The sequence below is a fragment of the Poecilia formosa genome, unplaced genomic scaffold, assembly GCF_000485575.1.
Source record: "Poecilia formosa unplaced genomic scaffold, Poecilia_formosa-5.1.2 Scaffold2, whole genome shotgun sequence".
NCBI classification, from domain to species: Eukaryota; Metazoa; Chordata; class Actinopteri; order Cyprinodontiformes; family Poeciliidae; genus Poecilia; species Poecilia formosa.
In genome coordinates this window covers 6,270,628-6,287,615 of record NW_006799941.1, presented here as the reverse complement: position 1 = coordinate 6,287,615, position 16,988 = coordinate 6,270,628, and the positions used below count along the sequence as shown (strand labels likewise).

At 38.0% G+C, this 16,988-nt stretch overlaps 2 protein-coding genes across 4 annotated transcripts in view; both read left to right on the top strand.

Moving 5' to 3' along the window:
- Positions 1 to 292: 292 nt before the first annotated feature.
- Positions 293 to 12,543, top strand: LOC103137977 (hyaluronidase-2-like). 3 transcript variants are annotated; one of them, XM_016671665.1, is made up of 5 exons: positions 295 to 471; positions 825 to 1,801; positions 8,588 to 8,674; positions 8,762 to 8,978; positions 12,243 to 12,543. In XM_016671665.1, exons 2-5 carry the CDS (start codon positions 851 to 853, stop codon positions 12,437 to 12,439), a joined length of 1,452 nt encoding a protein of 483 aa, XP_016527151.1. In that variant the 5' UTR covers positions 295 to 471; positions 825 to 850; the 3' UTR covers positions 12,440 to 12,543. The 3 variants fall into 3 exon arrangements, with proteins under 3 accessions (XP_007552085.1, XP_016527151.1, XP_016527159.1); XM_016671673.1 differs by having other exon boundaries at positions 8,762 to 9,033; positions 12,298 to 12,543; XM_007552023.2 differs by lacking the exon at positions 12,243 to 12,543 and having other exon boundaries at positions 293 to 471; positions 8,762 to 9,601.
- A 2,971-nt stretch (positions 12,544 to 15,514) lies between these two features.
- LOC103138462 (hyaluronidase-1-like) overlaps positions 15,515 to 16,988 on the top strand; it is a 5,320-nt gene continuing 3,846 nt past the window's right edge. The window contains exons 1-2 of the mRNA XM_016671661.1: positions 15,515 to 15,632; positions 15,898 to 16,880. Coding sequence (XP_016527147.1) covers positions 15,924 to 16,880 — 957 coding nt within the window. The 5' untranslated portion in view covers positions 15,515 to 15,632; positions 15,898 to 15,923. The remainder of the gene's footprint in view (positions 15,633 to 15,897; positions 16,881 to 16,988) is intronic.

Here is a 16,988-nt window from a genome sequence, read left to right as displayed (position 1 = left end):
AGCAAAAACCACTTTTTGTTGAAACTGGCCTAGGAATGTAACAGGGAAACCTGCTTCTGAGGCAGCAAATGGAACAAACCAAATATTTTTGATTCGGGGGGTAGTGGGGTGCTGTGCTCTCACTAGAATCCAGTTTCATCCGTATATTAATACTTAGAAAAAACTGTAGTATAATTACATTAGTTTAAAGCTTAAAACATATATTTAATAGATAAATTGTGTACTTAATAAAAACAACTTTAAATGAAATCGGAACCCCCCCCCACACCGAAAGCAGCTACATATGCGGGTCTGTTGTTGCTCAACGTTTACAGTCTCTCCCCATCCCTCTTGTCCTCATTTCTCTGGCTGACTTTTATGTGTTTCCTTCAAATGGCTTAAACGGACTATGCCCGCTGCTTCTCACATGGCTGGGAGGTGGAAAACTAACTTAACAGACGGTTTCATGGTTGGACTAGATGAACAGAGCAGGTCAGTGTGAAGTAAGGAGGAAGAAAACCCGTTAGCTAAGTTAGCATCGAAGCTGTTAGTTTCAATGAAACTTTGAGCTAATGTGGCTAAGTGAGCTGTTAGCGGTCTGCTAATTCTGCCAACAACGTAGAGGAAGTTTTACATTTATAAGGAAGCCGAATGAATGGTGGAAATTTGGTCGACTTTTAACATTTTAGAATTATTCTAGTAAATTTGGTTGGCTTAGTACAACAACACCCGATTTTATGCATAATATAGTTGGTTTAATGTAGTTGAATTCAGAATAAAGATTTCTCTGTATAAATGCGTTTTATACTAATTTTCCAGCTTTTCTTTGTGTCTTTTGGAAACAGAGGAGTGAAGGTGAGCAGGGACCACCATGGAGACTGTATTCCCCTCTTTCCTCTCTGCAGTTGACCGACTGTCCTGGTTGCTCCTTGCTCTGTTTACATCATGGATAGCCCTGGGTTCAGCAGACACAAAGCAGACAAGATGGCCATTATACTCCCAGAAGCCAGTTCTTCTTGTGTGGAACGCTCCCACTCAGGAGTGTGGGACACGACGAGGTGTTACGTTATCATTAGACCAGTTTGACATAGTGGCAACCCCCAATGAGGGCTTTGTCCGGCAGAATCTCACAATGTTCTATAAGGAACGTCTTGGGCTTTATCCCTATTATGATGCTGAAGGCACAGAAGTGAATGGGGGCATTCCACAACGTGTCAGTCTCTCTCAGCACTATGAAAGGATGCCTCAGGGTCTTGACAAATATATACCAGACCACCAGGCTAAAGGTCTGTCTGTCATTGACTGGGAGGAATGGCGCCCCTTGTGGATCCGAAACTGGGATGCCAAAGATGTCTATAGAAGGAAATCACGTGAACTGGTGGCCGAAAAGAACCCTAAGTGGACTCCAGAGCAAGTGGGGACTGTTGCAAAACAAGAATTTGAACTTTCGGCTCGCAAATTCATGCTGGAGACCCTGAGACAGGCTAAAAATTTGAGACCGAATCAGCTGTGGGGCTTCTACCTGTTTCCTGATTGTTACAACCATGACTACAAAGGGGGGCTGAAAAACTACACAGGACGTTGTCCTGCTGTTGAGATTGAGCGCAATGATCAACTGAACTGGCTGTGGATTGAATGCACCGCCCTTTTTCCCTCCATATATATGGGTTCTGTACTGAATTCCACTAATCATGGACGCCTGTTTGTCCAGAACAGGCTGAAGGAGGCAATGCGCCTTGCATCTGTTGGGGATGGATTGGCACGTCCTGTTTTTGTTTATACCCGACCCACTTACAATAGTGAGATGACCCTTTTAACTGAGGTTGGTTGATTGCAGGAAATAGTGCTGTTGGGAACTGCTATATTAGTAATCCAGTAATCTTTCAATTATTCTTATGATTAATCAAGTAATCCGATGAAAAATTTGAGAAAATTAAATACTGTCGTACTCGCAGTAATAATATCGGACATTCACGTCATCCCACATTTTCATATTTGTGCAGCCTTAACAATTACTTTTCTGTAGCATAGAAATTAGCCTGCAACAGTAGCACCTCACTTTTTAAGTTCACCTGGATGACAATTATACAAACATTTTTGAATTATTTTCAATTTAATAATAAAGGAGCAGGATCATAAAGAAACATAAAAAATGTTTGTACTTCAGTTTTTAGTTAAATACTGATATTCAGTCAGTTTAATAGATTAACTCTCACTTTCCCAAGACATTTATAGCTTTTGTGTCAATTTCTCTGTGTGGCACCTTTGTCACATACATAGAAACTTATTTTCCAGTTCGTCCGTAAACCTACACTAAGCATTAGCTAAAGCAGCTGATATGTTCCGTCTACATATGTCTCTGCTCCACCCATATAAATACACCCGCCGCGCTCTTCCACTAGGCAGCAGCTCCAGAAGGAGTTACACTTTTTGTAAAAGTATGACCTACCAGATACAGATTTTTGTTGTTTCCTACAATTACCAACATTCAAAAAGACTTTATTTTTACTATTCTATCATGAGTAGTCATTTATAATTTGAACCAGGGCTGGGCGATGTATCGAAATATTTTCAATTTACGATAGTTAAAATGGCTATATTGCAACTATGCAGTATAAATTGTCGTTCAAATAATAAACTTTCGCCGACAAATTCACTTCGAGTATGGTTTATCCGACCCCCTATGAATGCATCACTAGTCCCTCGCCCCTCCCAACCTGAACATTTTCTACCAATCACGCTGCGCGGAGAAAACAAACATGGTTACAGCGAGAGNAGATAGATAGATAAATAGATCATTTCTGAATTTAATTACTGAAATAAGCTTCCCGATGATCTAATTTTTTGAGACGCACATCTATACTCATGTTCAAACGGTTAAACATTACAACATATTTACTTAACAGTCATTTCCACTGGGAGCAGACAAATATCTTTTTGCACTAAAAACCTTTAATGCACTTTTTCACAAAAGTTCAAATAAACATCATTATGTGTAGTATAATCCATGTGGTTAGTTTTTCTTTGGCCCAGTAGTAAATCTGGCTAACTTTGCAGAAGTTATTGTCAAGGATTTATAACAACAGAACTCAGCATTTTTGGAAATGGGTTTAAAACAATCAACAAGCTGGACCTGCAGTGAAAACAACACTTTTGACCTCCAGCTGAAGGGGGAAATTGCTGAGGTAAACCACTGTGTGCATAAGCTTCTGCTAACAAGGTCTGGATGAATTTAAGAGGGAACTTCAGGCCTCCTGTGCTCGGTGTGGGAAAGGGACTTCTACAAAGCTGCAGCTGATATTGCTCTCCCTAAAAGAAAAGAAGAGATCTTTGCCAAGATACACTTCACGTAGTTAATTCTTTGGACTGATCTTACTTTGCGTGAGCCTTTTGCTTTATTCACTGATATTGGGTGATTGTGACTTTATGACTTGGGGAAGATGTGAGGGTGCAATTATGCTTCCTTGTTTATTTTCTGACAGCTGAAATAACAGAGTTTTCTTTTCATTAAAAATGGCTTGGGAAACCACCCGCCCTGGCTTTGCTGACCAACGTATGGACGTCTGAGGAATGGGTTTGATTTGAAAGCATCCACTCATAGAGAGATTCTGAGCTCATGTACCTGAAAAATTATAAAAATCAACTGAGTCTTATCCACGTTTTCTTCAAGTTGGACTCAAATGAAGACGAATCAAGCCTTTCTCAACCTATTTAATATTGCTCCGATAATAAAAATAAATAAATGAAATGGCCTTGCAGAAGTATTCACAGCTCCTGAACTTTTCCCCACTTTGTTGCTTTACAGTCACAAACCTATATGGTTTTTTTAATTGGGATTTTGTGAGCTAGACCAACACAAATCAGTGTATACTAAAAGATTATATAGTGTTACTTCTTTTCTTTTCACAAATGTATATTCTAAAAAAGTGTGATATACATTTGTTTTCATGGCCTTCTTACCCCCAAGAGGTTTGTTAGAGAACATTAGAGAACAAACAGCCTCATCCAGATCAAGGAATATGGCAGGTCTACAAAGGTGTGGAAACACACAAGCAGAGTTACGATTCAGTGGCTTGGATAAAAGTGTAATCTTATTTTATGGCCCAATCAAAACCAACTGAGAATCTGTAAAAAGACTTTGATTTCAATTTGTCTCCATGCTGTGTAACTAAGCTGGTATGGATATTTGAGACTTCTATTCCTTGACAAAAAATAAATGAATAAAAATACCCAAGGGGTACAAAATACAGATGGACATTAAATACCACTTATACCTGATCAAATTTAATTGAAAATCATGTCTCTCTAAATGATTCAGATAGAGGCTCTCTCACAGGAAGTAAAGTGCAACTTTTATTAATGGTATAACAAAAGCTTAACCTCTCCTAAATAAAGTAGCTTAGCATGCATCTCCTGGAAAATAGTCTAAAATAATGCTCTGGTTTTTTTTAATTATTATTTACTATAAAATTAAGCCAACATGATCTCAGATAACCCAAACAAAACTCACTGCACTGATATTGATTTACCAAAATACAAAGGGAGGGCATGAAAAATGCTAAACACCCAATGATTCATTGGTATGACATGCATGAGGTAATCATCTTTATAAATGTCCCTCTAATTTAAGACTAAAGATTACTTTTCTAGAATGTCATCATAAGTAAAGTACGAATCAAGGATGGACTTACTTTCACCTATGGCTAAAAGTGAAATGTAAGTAATGATGTTATATTTTTCTTTTGCATGTGTTTGTAGAGGTCAAAGAGAGGAGGAGTTTCCTGAGTATTTAAACAGCATGGTGAAGGGCTTCAGGGCAGAAGGACTTGCTTTTTGACAGAGCAGCTTCAACTGTATTTATCTGCTGTAGAAAGTAAACAACTATTCATCTTGACTGAGTTTCTTCAGAGGCTTAAAGGGGAACGTGTTGCTGGTAAGACACATGATCATGACTTCACTTCAAATTATCTAGTTAGATCTACAGTCAGGGTCTTTAGGCAGTCATACAAACTAATTTCATTCTGAGTCCTCTGTGAGCAGACAGCAACTTTAGCAATGACCTTTTATGACTTGCGCTCTCCTTGTGAAGGCAGTCAATGACTTCCTATTGGACAACTGTCAAATCAGCAGTCCTCCCTGTAATTCTCTGGTCAATAACGTAGCATTTTTCTACTAAAACTACTTTTTGTAAATGTGTGATATTTTTGATAAACTGTTTTTTACGTTGTAAACCATCAAAACATAAATTAACAAATATAACTAATGGAAATATATAAATCTGTGTGTAATAAATCTAAATAATCAACAATTTCAGCTTTTTAATTAAATATATGAAGTAAATGAACTTTTTGATTATTTTTTTACATTTGTGAGATGCACCTGTATCAATATATTTGTCCCATAAGATTTTGGAATTGCCAGAGATAGCTAACAGAAAAAAAAACTAGACAGTTTTGTAAAAAAAAATAAAATAAAAATAAAGTAAAATAAAATACTTCTGTCTTTGTTTTTTTAAATTTCACACTGAAATGTGTTAAAAGGTTAAAGGGAACAGTATTATGTAAAATCAACTTTTAAACAAATATCAAATGAAGACCACCTGCTCAAAAACAAAGATGCTGTACAACAATGATGTTTTCAGCTATTCATTGGAATGTAAGTCAATTAGATTTAATATAGGAAAAGTAAATCTTCTTAAACCTAAAACCTGGTGCCATCAAGTATATATAACTGGCAATCAGTCTTTTTTTCCCTGTGAGTTTTAACCCCTTTCTTTTCTGCAAAAGTGTTTTTATTCAGTCACAAAGACAACCTGTTTAAGGTTATACCACAGTCAAAGACTTCAAAGACATCTGGATGCTTTCTAGTGGAAGTGAAACATGTCTGTGTGTTCTTTTTGGTCACCTGTGGATTTGGTCTTGGAACTTTCCCATGTTTCCCATTTGTTCCCCGTCTCTATATATTTTTTGATGTAGCAGCAATTTTGGTTGGCAGATCAACAGTGGTGGGAAGGTTCACCGCTGTTCCATGTTTTCTCCATTTGTGGATAATGGCTCAAACTGTGGTTTAGTGGGAAAACTCAGGCCTAAGAAATCCCTTTTTAACCCCTTACGACCATATGACCCTCANCCAAAGTTCAAAAATATTTTATTTTTACTTTTCTATCATGATTATTTATAATTTGAACTAGGGTAATCACTGAAATATTTTTATTTAAAAAAGACAAAAAGTTTGGAGTTGATGTTTAAAGTTGTCCGTAACATTTTATATTTGCAGTTAGCTCATTAAGGTTGGGCTTTATATTAAAAAAACCTAAGTTTGGTGTGCATTTCTAGAGAAAGACGTTTCTTACCTAAAATGAGATTTCCAAAAGTTTGCCTGCTCGTTTAAATACACCATGCTACATGACAAACTGAGGCTGAACGTTCAAAAATATGAAACCTCATTGGTATCTACAGAGTTCAGCTCTGAGTCCATTTACTTCCTTGCTAATTCAACAAAACGCCCCGTGGGGATATAAATTGATGCTATGAGGGAGAATGTGAAAACATATGAAATGGTAAAGAAGTAACTGTCACCTGGTGAAGTCCAGCAGTCTGTTGATTAAAAAAAACTTATAGTTTAGCTCAGATCCCATTGAAGAGTTAAATAGTTAGTTTACACCTGCTGAATGAAGTTTACTGGCCAGGTGTGTGCACGTCAAAGAATTTAGCTTCTGTTCCAATCCGCTCCTGTTGTTCAGACATTTTATATGTAATTAAGTTAATTTGGTGGGAACTCAAAGTAACATATTGATTGTGATAAGTTAACCAAAAACGTTTAACAAGATACCTTCACCTGATTACTTTTTTTTCCAATGCATTGATCTAAAACATGATAATTACTCATGTTTTTTTTTCATGTTCTTGGCCATAAAATAGCTATTATTGCTTATACAGTATTTAAAATCATATATTAAACTGTGGGCGTTATAGAGTTCACAGCTCTATATGTAACGAGTTCAGATTCTCTATAATACATCTTATACAACTAAAGTATTCATATACATCCTTTGCAGAAAGATTTGGTCTCCACCATTGGCGAGAGCGTTGCATTNCCTATGAATGCATCACTAGTCCCTCGCCCCTCCCAACCTGAACATTTTCTACCAATCACGCTGCGCGGAGAAAACAAACATGGTTACAGCGAGAGTTTGAGGCGAACCGTGAATGAGACTGTAACTGAAGAGGAATCAGATGAACTAGTTTAGTTCCGAAGAGAAACGGCGCTTTATTAATAATTTGGCAGTGGTTTGGATTTTATATGGAGGATGTCGAGCAAAATTAGGTACTTTGCAATACATGTAAAAATATTGCCACAGAAGGTTGCACCACAAATTTATTCCCCCACCCCCAACTGCAATGCCGTTCACAGCCTCGCTGCCGCGGTAGAACTAGTCCTTTAAAGTGAAACCTGGAGATGTAGGTAGGATTCATTTAGTGCTATGCAATAAGAAAAATAACTCAAAACTACTCATTCTTTTTTTTTTCTTCTCGCTCTCGTGTCGGCTTTACGATACACGTAGACTCGTTGTTGTTGCCATAGCAACTGACAACAACGCAACTTTATGTATCAGGATTCGGCACCAAAAACATTCAAACATTACCCCCACATAGAGCAGAACATTCAGTTTGTTACAGTTTTATGCTTTTAGACTTGATGTGTATTTTGCTTTTATTAGTAAGTGATCACTGTGGTATATTAGCCACCGCTCCTATTAGCCAAGCTAACACAGCGGTGGTTGATTAGCTAATTTAAACACTTGCTTTACTGATAATCTGTCAGTTTGTCTGTAGGTCGCCTTTTTTATTTTGAAGATGACCCAAAACACACCTTATTCCACAGCACATCAAAAGTCAAGCATAACTGACCTACTTCCCTCTCCCTCGCTATTTTTTTCTTAGCTAAAACTTATTTCTCACCTTGTTATCTAGTTATAGTGTAGAGAGTTCATAGCAAAACACTGCTTCCCTTTTTATATGAGCTTACATTTAAGTCTAGCAGGGAAATGGGGGCAGGAACTTACATGGGTGACATCATGCTGCAAGGAGTCTAGTTTAAAATAACATTGGAGTTCAGTTAAGAACATCGTGATATATATCGTGTCCGGTGGTATAGCAAAAAATATATCAGGATATTAGATTTTCCTCATATCCCCCAGCCCTAATTTGAACCAAGGCTTTGTGTGTGAGGGAGGGCAATCACTGAAATATTTTTAATTAAAAAAAGACAAATAGTTTGGAGTTGATGTTTAAAGTTGCCCGTAACATTTTATATTTGCAGTTAGCTCATTAAGGTTGGACTTTACTATAAGAAAGCTAAATTTGGTGTGGATTTCAAGAGTAACCCTTCACCAGATTATTTTTTTCCAATGCATTCATTTAAACCATGATAATTATTTTTCATGTTTTTGGCCATAAAATAGCTACTTTTTATATGGCATTAAACATCATGTATTTAACTGTGGGTTGTAGTTACATATGGAACCTGCAGCTCTATATGTAACTAGAGCTCAGATTCTCTATAATACATCTTATACAACTAAAGTATTCATATACATCCTTTGCAGAAAGATTTGGTCTCCACCATTGGCGAGAGCGTTGCATTGGGAGCTGCAGGAGTGATCTTCTGGGGGGACACCTCCTACGCAAGTAGTGTAAGAGAATTACTTTCCCTAGTCCTCTCATGTTGCATATGCTGCTGTTATGTATTTTTAAGTTAATATCTATCCTCTGTGCTGCAGACCAGCTGTTCTGACTTGAATAACTATCTGCTGGGATCGCTGGGCCGGTACCTCCTCAATGTGACCACAGCAGCAGAGCAGTGCAGCCAAAAATTGTGCAAATTTCACGGTCGCTGTCTTCGCCGAGCACCGGACAGCGCCGTGTTTCTGCACCTCAGCCCCTCCACTCACAAGATCGTAAGTCAGAGCGGAAAGCTGAAGGTCATGGGATCCCCAGGCCAAGCAGAGCTGAAGGCCTTCCGTCAGCACTTCAAGTGCCAGTGCTACAATGGGTACAGGGGTGAAGGCTGTGAGCAGAGAGCAAGAGGGCAGAATAGAGCCACCTCTGTTTTAGGGATGTGGCCTCTCTGCTTTCTGCTCCCACTCGGACTTCTCTCTCTCCTTCATTGAGGAAACCAAGAAACCAAACTATTCTCTGGCTCTGCCAGCACCAAAAGGGAAAGTTTTGGTTTTCTGGCCTGAAAACAGAAATTAACTGCGTTGTGGAAGCATCACTTCAGGAGCAGTGGGTGTTCAGTGCTTGGATTCAGAGGTTTATATGGTAACAGGTTTGCATTTCAGCACACATTGAACTAAAACTACAGTGTGTGTTTTCTGGAAAGTATTCTTTTTGTATTTATTTTATAGTAAACATAATGGGTCAATTAAAACCTTAAAAACTGGGAACATGGATTTATATTTCACTGCATACATCGTTGAAACTTTAGATGTATCATAAATTTTTTATTGCAGGGAAGGACTTGATGTAGCCTTGATCTGTCGTGTTTAAGAATCAACCTTTAAGTTGTAATGGAGCCTTAAACAACATTTAAAATATTATACCAGTCTTGACATCTTAAACCTCTTTTACCCTTAAAGAAACAGTGTAGCTGGACCTTCCTGTTTCATTACAGATTTGTGCCTTAACATGGCTAGAAAATGCTCCTCTTACAGCTGCATTTTGTGTTAAATTTCTTGTTTTTTTTTCAGTGACATTCAGCTTGATACCCGATATTGTACAGTTTATGAATTACATTAATGTCTTAATGTTGTTTACAGTCAATGAATGAATTGGAATAATATCCAAACATTTGGATATTTAGCATTTAATACACTATATAGCAATATTTCATATTAGAATACTACATCATACCAAAACAAAAAAACATTTTAAAAGAGAAATGTTGGCTTTATAAAAAGAAATGTTCAATATCCGTTTTTGTTGTTTTCACAACGTAATTTTAATCAGAAAAAAGCCTAATTGGAATGCAGATTCAAATGTATTTAATTTGAACAATGTTCAATGAAAAGATTATTTTGGATTATTACAATAAATTATTTTACACTTATATTAACTGACAAGTTATGCCACAAATGTTGGACCATGGCATTCAACTAATGTCACTTCTGATTTTTATAGTTTTTAGTTTCCTCATCAAAACTTTTAGCTTTTAGAATGAAAACATGATATCAATATTTTTGGACTATTTTTAATTTATTTTGTTTCAAAGAGAAATTCAAAGGTCACTTAGTTTTGCAGTCTTTTTTTATTTATCTCAGTTGATTTTTCATCTTTAAACCCAATTTCAAAATGTGTTTCAAAAGTCCATTTGATTAAAGGAGATTGGCTGACTGAACACTTTCAGATTTCAATTAAACAAAACAACTGTGTTTTGTTTATGTAGCCATTTTTAAAACCTGCACTTTAAATGCTTATTTTCTTGGTACATTAGGCTTCATCATGTATTTCCACTTGTGAATGGTTGTGTCTTAGTGTATTTCGGTCTGTTAGCCTTATGTCAGTAGAGAGCTGTACTAGGTGTTTTCTCCATGATTTTTCCATGTTTGAATTGTTTTCCACTGTGAATGTTGTCCAAAAACAAATGGGTAAATGATTGTTGTACATTTCTTAAGCATTTCTGTTTTATCATTTTAGAGGCATGAGTATGATTTTGAACACTCTGTTGTATTAGCGGCTTTGTCTCAGTATTTATAAAACTTACTAGAAATATGAAATCTATTTTGCGAAGATTTACTACTGTTTTTTTTAATATATTGCATCTGGAAAAATCAAGAAACTATCTTAACCATTTCATGTTCATATTTTGAGCTGGAGAATTTCATTATTAAAATTATGATTTCATGACAAGCTATCTGTCCCTTGTTTCCTAAATACAATATCTCTAGAACTCTAGAAACATTTAAATGTGGCAGATGGATTCCTTAAAAACTTAATTGATCAGAGTCAAGATTTCTTTGGTTTTCTTTTGCTAAGATAAATGTGTGCATGCTCTTATAACTAGATTACATTACATGGAATATAGATGCACAGTAGTCAGTCAAAGAGCTTTATTAAAAATCTTTCCAGTATCATATGTGTTCAGAAAACCAGGTGGAAAGCTGGGCTCAAAGCCTAGAAGCAAGGTTCAATCTTTGGATGAGGAGAGAAATAATGTGAATTATCTTACAGGAGGAGTTTGTCAGAAATGTAAAAAGAGTGTCAGGAAGGTTGATGAGTCTGAAGTTAGAAGTTGAAGTTGTGATGTTTAATGTTGTTGGTAGCTATGCACCACAGGCAGGATGTGAGTTAGAAGAGAAGAAGAAATTCTGGAGTGAGTTAGATGGAGAGATGCAGAATATCCAGAGTGGTGGTAGGGGCAGATGTCTATGGACCTGTTGGAGCAGGGAACAGAGGTGATGAGGAAGTGACAGGCAGACGTGGCATCCAGAACAGGAACACAGAAGGACAGATGGTGGTAAACTTTGCAAAGAGGATAGGAATGGCTGTAGCGAATACTTTCTTCCAAAAGAGAAAGGAACACAGTGAAGTACATGAGGAGCACACAGGCGAAATGCGTCTTGTGTAGACAATGCAATCTGAAAGAATTCAATGACTGCAAGGTTGTGGTAGATCTTTAGTAATGTGTAGAATGATTCTGAGGGTGAGAAGGAAAAAGGTAGAACAGAGGACAAAGAGGTGGCAAACTGAGGACTGAAGAGAGTCACCAGGAGTGCAGGGAGATACGGAGCGATGTGAAGACAAGGTTAGCTAGGACCAAACAAAAGGGCATACGGTGACAGAGATGAAGATGGGAAGGATGTCCAACAGGTTAGGGGGATTAGGGATCAAGATGGGACTGTACTGACAGGTGCAAAAAATGTGATAGGAAGATGGAAGGAGTGCTTTGAAAAGTTGCTGAATCAAGAAAATGAGAGATAACATCATTTTATGGGATCTAAAACAAGAGTATCTCCATGAAGGCCAATGTCTGCCACAACTGAGGCTTAATGGAGCTCGAATTGGAGCAAGCCGGGGAAAGAACCTTCTCAAGCCATTGAAAGGTCAACTCAAAATGTGGACAGATTCTATGATCGCTTTACCATGGATATGCAGCCCAGCTCAGAAGTAGAAGCCATTTACTGCAAACAGAGTGACTGAGATACAAGAACTCACCATCCCTGAACTTTGGTTTCACTGGAGCAGAAAAAANGGGATCCCCAGGCCAAGCAGAGCTGAAGGCCTTCCGTCAGCACTTCAAGTGCCAGTGCTACAACGGGACCAAGGGTGAAGGCTGTGAGTGGAGAGGAAAAGGAGGAAAAGGAGAAAGAGAAAGAGAGCAGAGTAGTGCCACATCTGTTTTAAGGATGTGGCCTCTCTGCTTTGTTCTCCAACTCGGACTTCTCTCTCTGTTTCACTGAGGAAACCAATAAACCAAACTATTCTCTGGCTCTGCCAGCACCGAAAGGGAAAGTTTTGGTTTTCTGGCCTGAAAACAAAAATAAACTGCATTGTGGAAGCATCACTTCAGGAGCAGTGGGTGTTCAGTGCTGAGATTCAGAGGTTTATATGGTAACAGGTTTGCATTTCAGCACACATTGAACTAAAACTACAGTGTGTATTTTCTGTAAAGTATTCTTTCTGTGTTTATTTTATAGTAAACTTAATGGGTCAATTAAAGTCTTAAAAACTGGAAAAATGCATAAAGATTCGGAAAAAAATAATAATCGGGGGAAAAAAATAATGGAGAAATCTTGCAATTTCAATAGGCCTTCGCCAGCACTTCGCTGCTAGGGCCTAATTAAACAAGAGAACTGTGTTTTGTTTATGTAGCCATTTTTAAAACTTGCGGACTGTAGAGCGCACCACACTATAAGCCGCAGATTCAATAAAAAATATAAAAAAAACTGGAAACGTACATAAGCCGGTTTTCCATAAGGGCCCAGCAGAGGGCAGCAGAGGGCAGGGTCCTAATTAATCTGCTGGATTTATTAAGGACGCAGCCGTCTGTCTCCAAAGCCGAACAAGGGTTTCGATAACAGTGAGCTTACTTGCAGCGGCTCTATTTACCTCCTGTACTGCCAGATCGATAGACCTCAACTTAAGAGCTACATCATATGAGTTTGAAAACATTTCTCCGTCGTACCTGCTGCTATCACATGCTTCTTCTTAATGAAAATTAGCACTTTCTTCTTTGATTTCCAATTTTGACTTCCAAAGATTCACTTCCTGCTAAAGAGCCCCCTGGTGGTTGAAGAAAAATCTACAGAAAAGCTACACTGACTATAAGCCACAAGTTTCAAAGCTTAGGAAAATAAGTAACGTACGAAAAATACGGTACTTATTTTCTTGGTACATTAGGCTTCATCATGTATTTCCACTTGTGAAAGGTTGTGTCTTAGTGTATTTCAGTCTGTGAGCCTTATGTCAGTAGAGAGCTGTTCTAGGTGTTTTCTCCATGATTTTTCCGTGTTTGAATTGTTTCCACTGTGAATGTTGTCCAAAAACAAATGGGTAAATGATTGTACATTTCTTAAGCATTTCTGTTTTATCATTTTAGAGGCATGAGTACGATTTTGAACACTCTGTTTTATTAGCAGCTTTGTCTCAGTATTTATAAAACTTACTAGAAATATGAAATCTATTTTGCGAAGATTTACTGCTGTTTTTTTAATATATTGCATCTGGCAAAATCAAGAAACTATCTTAACCATTTCATGTTCATATTTTAAGCTGGAGAATTTCATTATTAAAATTATGATTTCATGACAAGCTATCTGTCCCTTGTTTCCTAAATTCAATATCTCTAGAACTCTAGAAACATCTAAATGTGGCAGATGGATTAAAAAATTAATTGATCAGAGTCAAGATTTCTTTGGTTTTCTCTTGCTGAGATAAAGTTGTGCATATTCTTATAACTAGATTACATTACATGGAATATAGATGCAGAGTAATCAGTCAAAGAGCTTTATAAAAATATTTCCAGTATCACATTATGTGTTCAGAAAACCAGGTGGAAAGCTGGGCTCAAAGCCTAGAAGCAAGGTTCAATCTTTGGATGAGGAGAGAAATAACGTGGATCATCCTAAAGGAGGAGTTTGTCAGAAATGTAAAAAGAGTGTCAGGAAGGTTGATGAGTCTGAAGTTAGAAATTGAAGGTGTGATGTTTAATGTTGTTGGTGGCTATGCACCACAGGCAGGATGTGAGTTGGAAGAGAGGACTGAAGAGAGTCACCAGGAGTGCAGGGAGATACGGAGCGATGTGAAGACAAAGTTAGCTAGGACCAAACAAAAGGGCATACGGTGACAGAGATGAAGATGGGAAGGATGTCCAACATTTTAGGGGGATTAGGGATCAAGATGGGACTGTACTGACAGGTGCAAAAAGTGTTATAGGAAGATGGAAGGAGTGCTTTGAAAAGTTGCTGGATGAAGAAAATGAGAGAGAACATCATTTTGTTGCATCTAAAACAAGAGTATCTCCATGAAGGCCAATGTCTGCCACAACTGAAGCTTAATGGAGCTTGAATTGGAGCAAGCTGGGGAAACAACCTTCTCAAGCCATTGAAGGGTCAACTCAAAATGTGGACAGATTCTATGATCGTTCTGCACTGGATATGCAGCCCAGCTCAGAAGTAGAAGCCATTTACAGCAAACAGAGTGACAGATACAAGAACTCACCATCCCTGAACTTTGGTTTCACTGGAGCAGAAAAAACAACCCAGCTGACTTACCTTCCAGAGGTCAGAGTGTCAAGAACTTCATCCACAATCATCCATGGTGGAATGGACCCATCCATCTGACTTCATCTGTTAAAGAAAAGGTTGTCCCATCACAAACAAAAAAAAACAGGTATAGGCGCACACAGGAACAGCGTGACCCCACCAGACAGTGTACAGAGTAATAAACTTATGGGGTCTAAATGGCCCAGTGACCCCATCTCTTAAGACTGCGGAGGGTTAAACAGTCAGACCAGGAGCAGGAAATTGTAATCTGCAAATATCAACTGGAATCTCCCTGTTGCAGTGCTGCAAAGGAAGGAAATGCTATTGTTTTGTTTTACCATCTAAAAATGAAACCTAAAAAAGGTTTTAATGTTTGCAAATATACAATTAGTATGTGATGTTTTTCATTTCTATTGTAAATTTTATACCAAAAAATATTGTTATGCATATCGTTACCGCCACGCTTCACAATAGATATTGTGATATGGATTTATATCTCAATAAATATAAAACTATAGTGCAAACACAGAAACAACTGGGATGTTAAGGCAAAAAAAACAACAACAAATAAATAAATATCGCACATTCCTATTAGGAATAGTAAAATATTTCATAGGCAATACATTTTTAGTTAATGCAGTTTTCTGGACAGACTTTGAAAGTTAGTGTTCTAATTACATTTACAGTTTAATAATTCATGATTTAAACTAGAGGACACTTGTTTATTTTTGAAACAGGAAATGGAACTGAGATGTTTTGATTTGAGCATTAATTTCTTAAAAAGGTTTGGGTCAGTTTTTTTTGTTTTTTTTTGTTTCTGTTTTGTTCTGCTGTCCCTCGGGTCGATTCAATGCAGTGTCTGATTCAACGTTGCTTTACATCTTAAATGGTAAGAAACCAAGGCCATCATCTCCATGATCATTTGTCATATTGTGTTTGCAGAAACATGACTGAGTGAAAACTCTTTGTGAAAGAAGCAAACTTAAGTTGGCAAAGGTTGCGATCACACTGCAGCCTGAAGTGACCCAATTCAGATATATATATATATTTTGTTTTTTAAAGCATTAGACAGTCAAACAATATAGAGAACATAGATTTTTCTGTCTCAATGTTGTATGTCAATTTTACATCTTTTTGTGTTTTTTTGGAAACAGAGGAGTGAAGGTGAGCAGGGACCACCATGAGGACTGTATTCCCCTCTTTCCACTTTGCAGTTGACCGACTGTCCTGGTTGCTCCTTGCTCTGTTTACATCATGGATAGTCCTGGGTTCAGCAGACACAAAGCAGACAAGCTGGCCATTATACCCCAAGAAGCCAGTTCTCTTTGTCTGGAACGCTCCCACTCAGGACTGTGAGACACAAGAACGTGTTAAGTTATCATTAGACCAGTTTGACATAGTGTCATCCCCAGCTCAGGGCGTTGTTGGGCAGGCTCTCACATTGTTCTATAAGGACCGCCTCGGGATTTATCCTTATTATGAAGCTGAAGCTGAAGACGCACCAGTGAATGGGGGCCTTCCACAAAGTGTCATTCTCTCTCAGCACCTTGAAAAAATGTCTAAGGATCTAGACACATACATACCAGACCGCAAGGCAAAAGGTCTGTCTGTTATTGACTGGAGGGAATGGCGCCCCTTGTGGGTTCGAAACTGGGCTGGCAAAAGTGTCTATAAAAAGAAAACACGTGAGCTGGTGACCAAAAAGTACCCTACAATGTCTTCAGGGGAATTGACGGCTGCTGCAACAGAAGAATTTGAACTTGCTGCTCGTAAATTCCTGCAGGGGACCCTGAGACAGGGTAAAAATTTGAGACCGAATCAGCTGTGGGGCTTCTACCTGTTTCCTGACTGTTACAACTATGACTACAAAGGGAAAATGGAAAGTTACACAGGACTTTGTCCTGCTGTTGAGATTGAGCGCAATCATCAACTGAACTGGCTGTGGAATGAAAGCACCGCCCTTTTCCCCTCAATATACCTGGATCCTGAACTGCGCTCCACTGATCAGGGACGCCTGTTTGTCCTGAACAGGCTGAAGGAGGCAATGCGCATCGCATCTGTTGGGGATGGATTGGCACGTCCTGTTTATGTTTATAGTCAACCCACTTTCAGAGATGTGATGACCCTTTTAACTGAGGTTGGTTGATTGGAGGAAATAGTGCTGTTGTAAACTGTTATTTTAGTAATCAAGTAATCTTTCAATTATTCTTATGATTAATCAAGCAATCTGATAAAAAATTAGAAA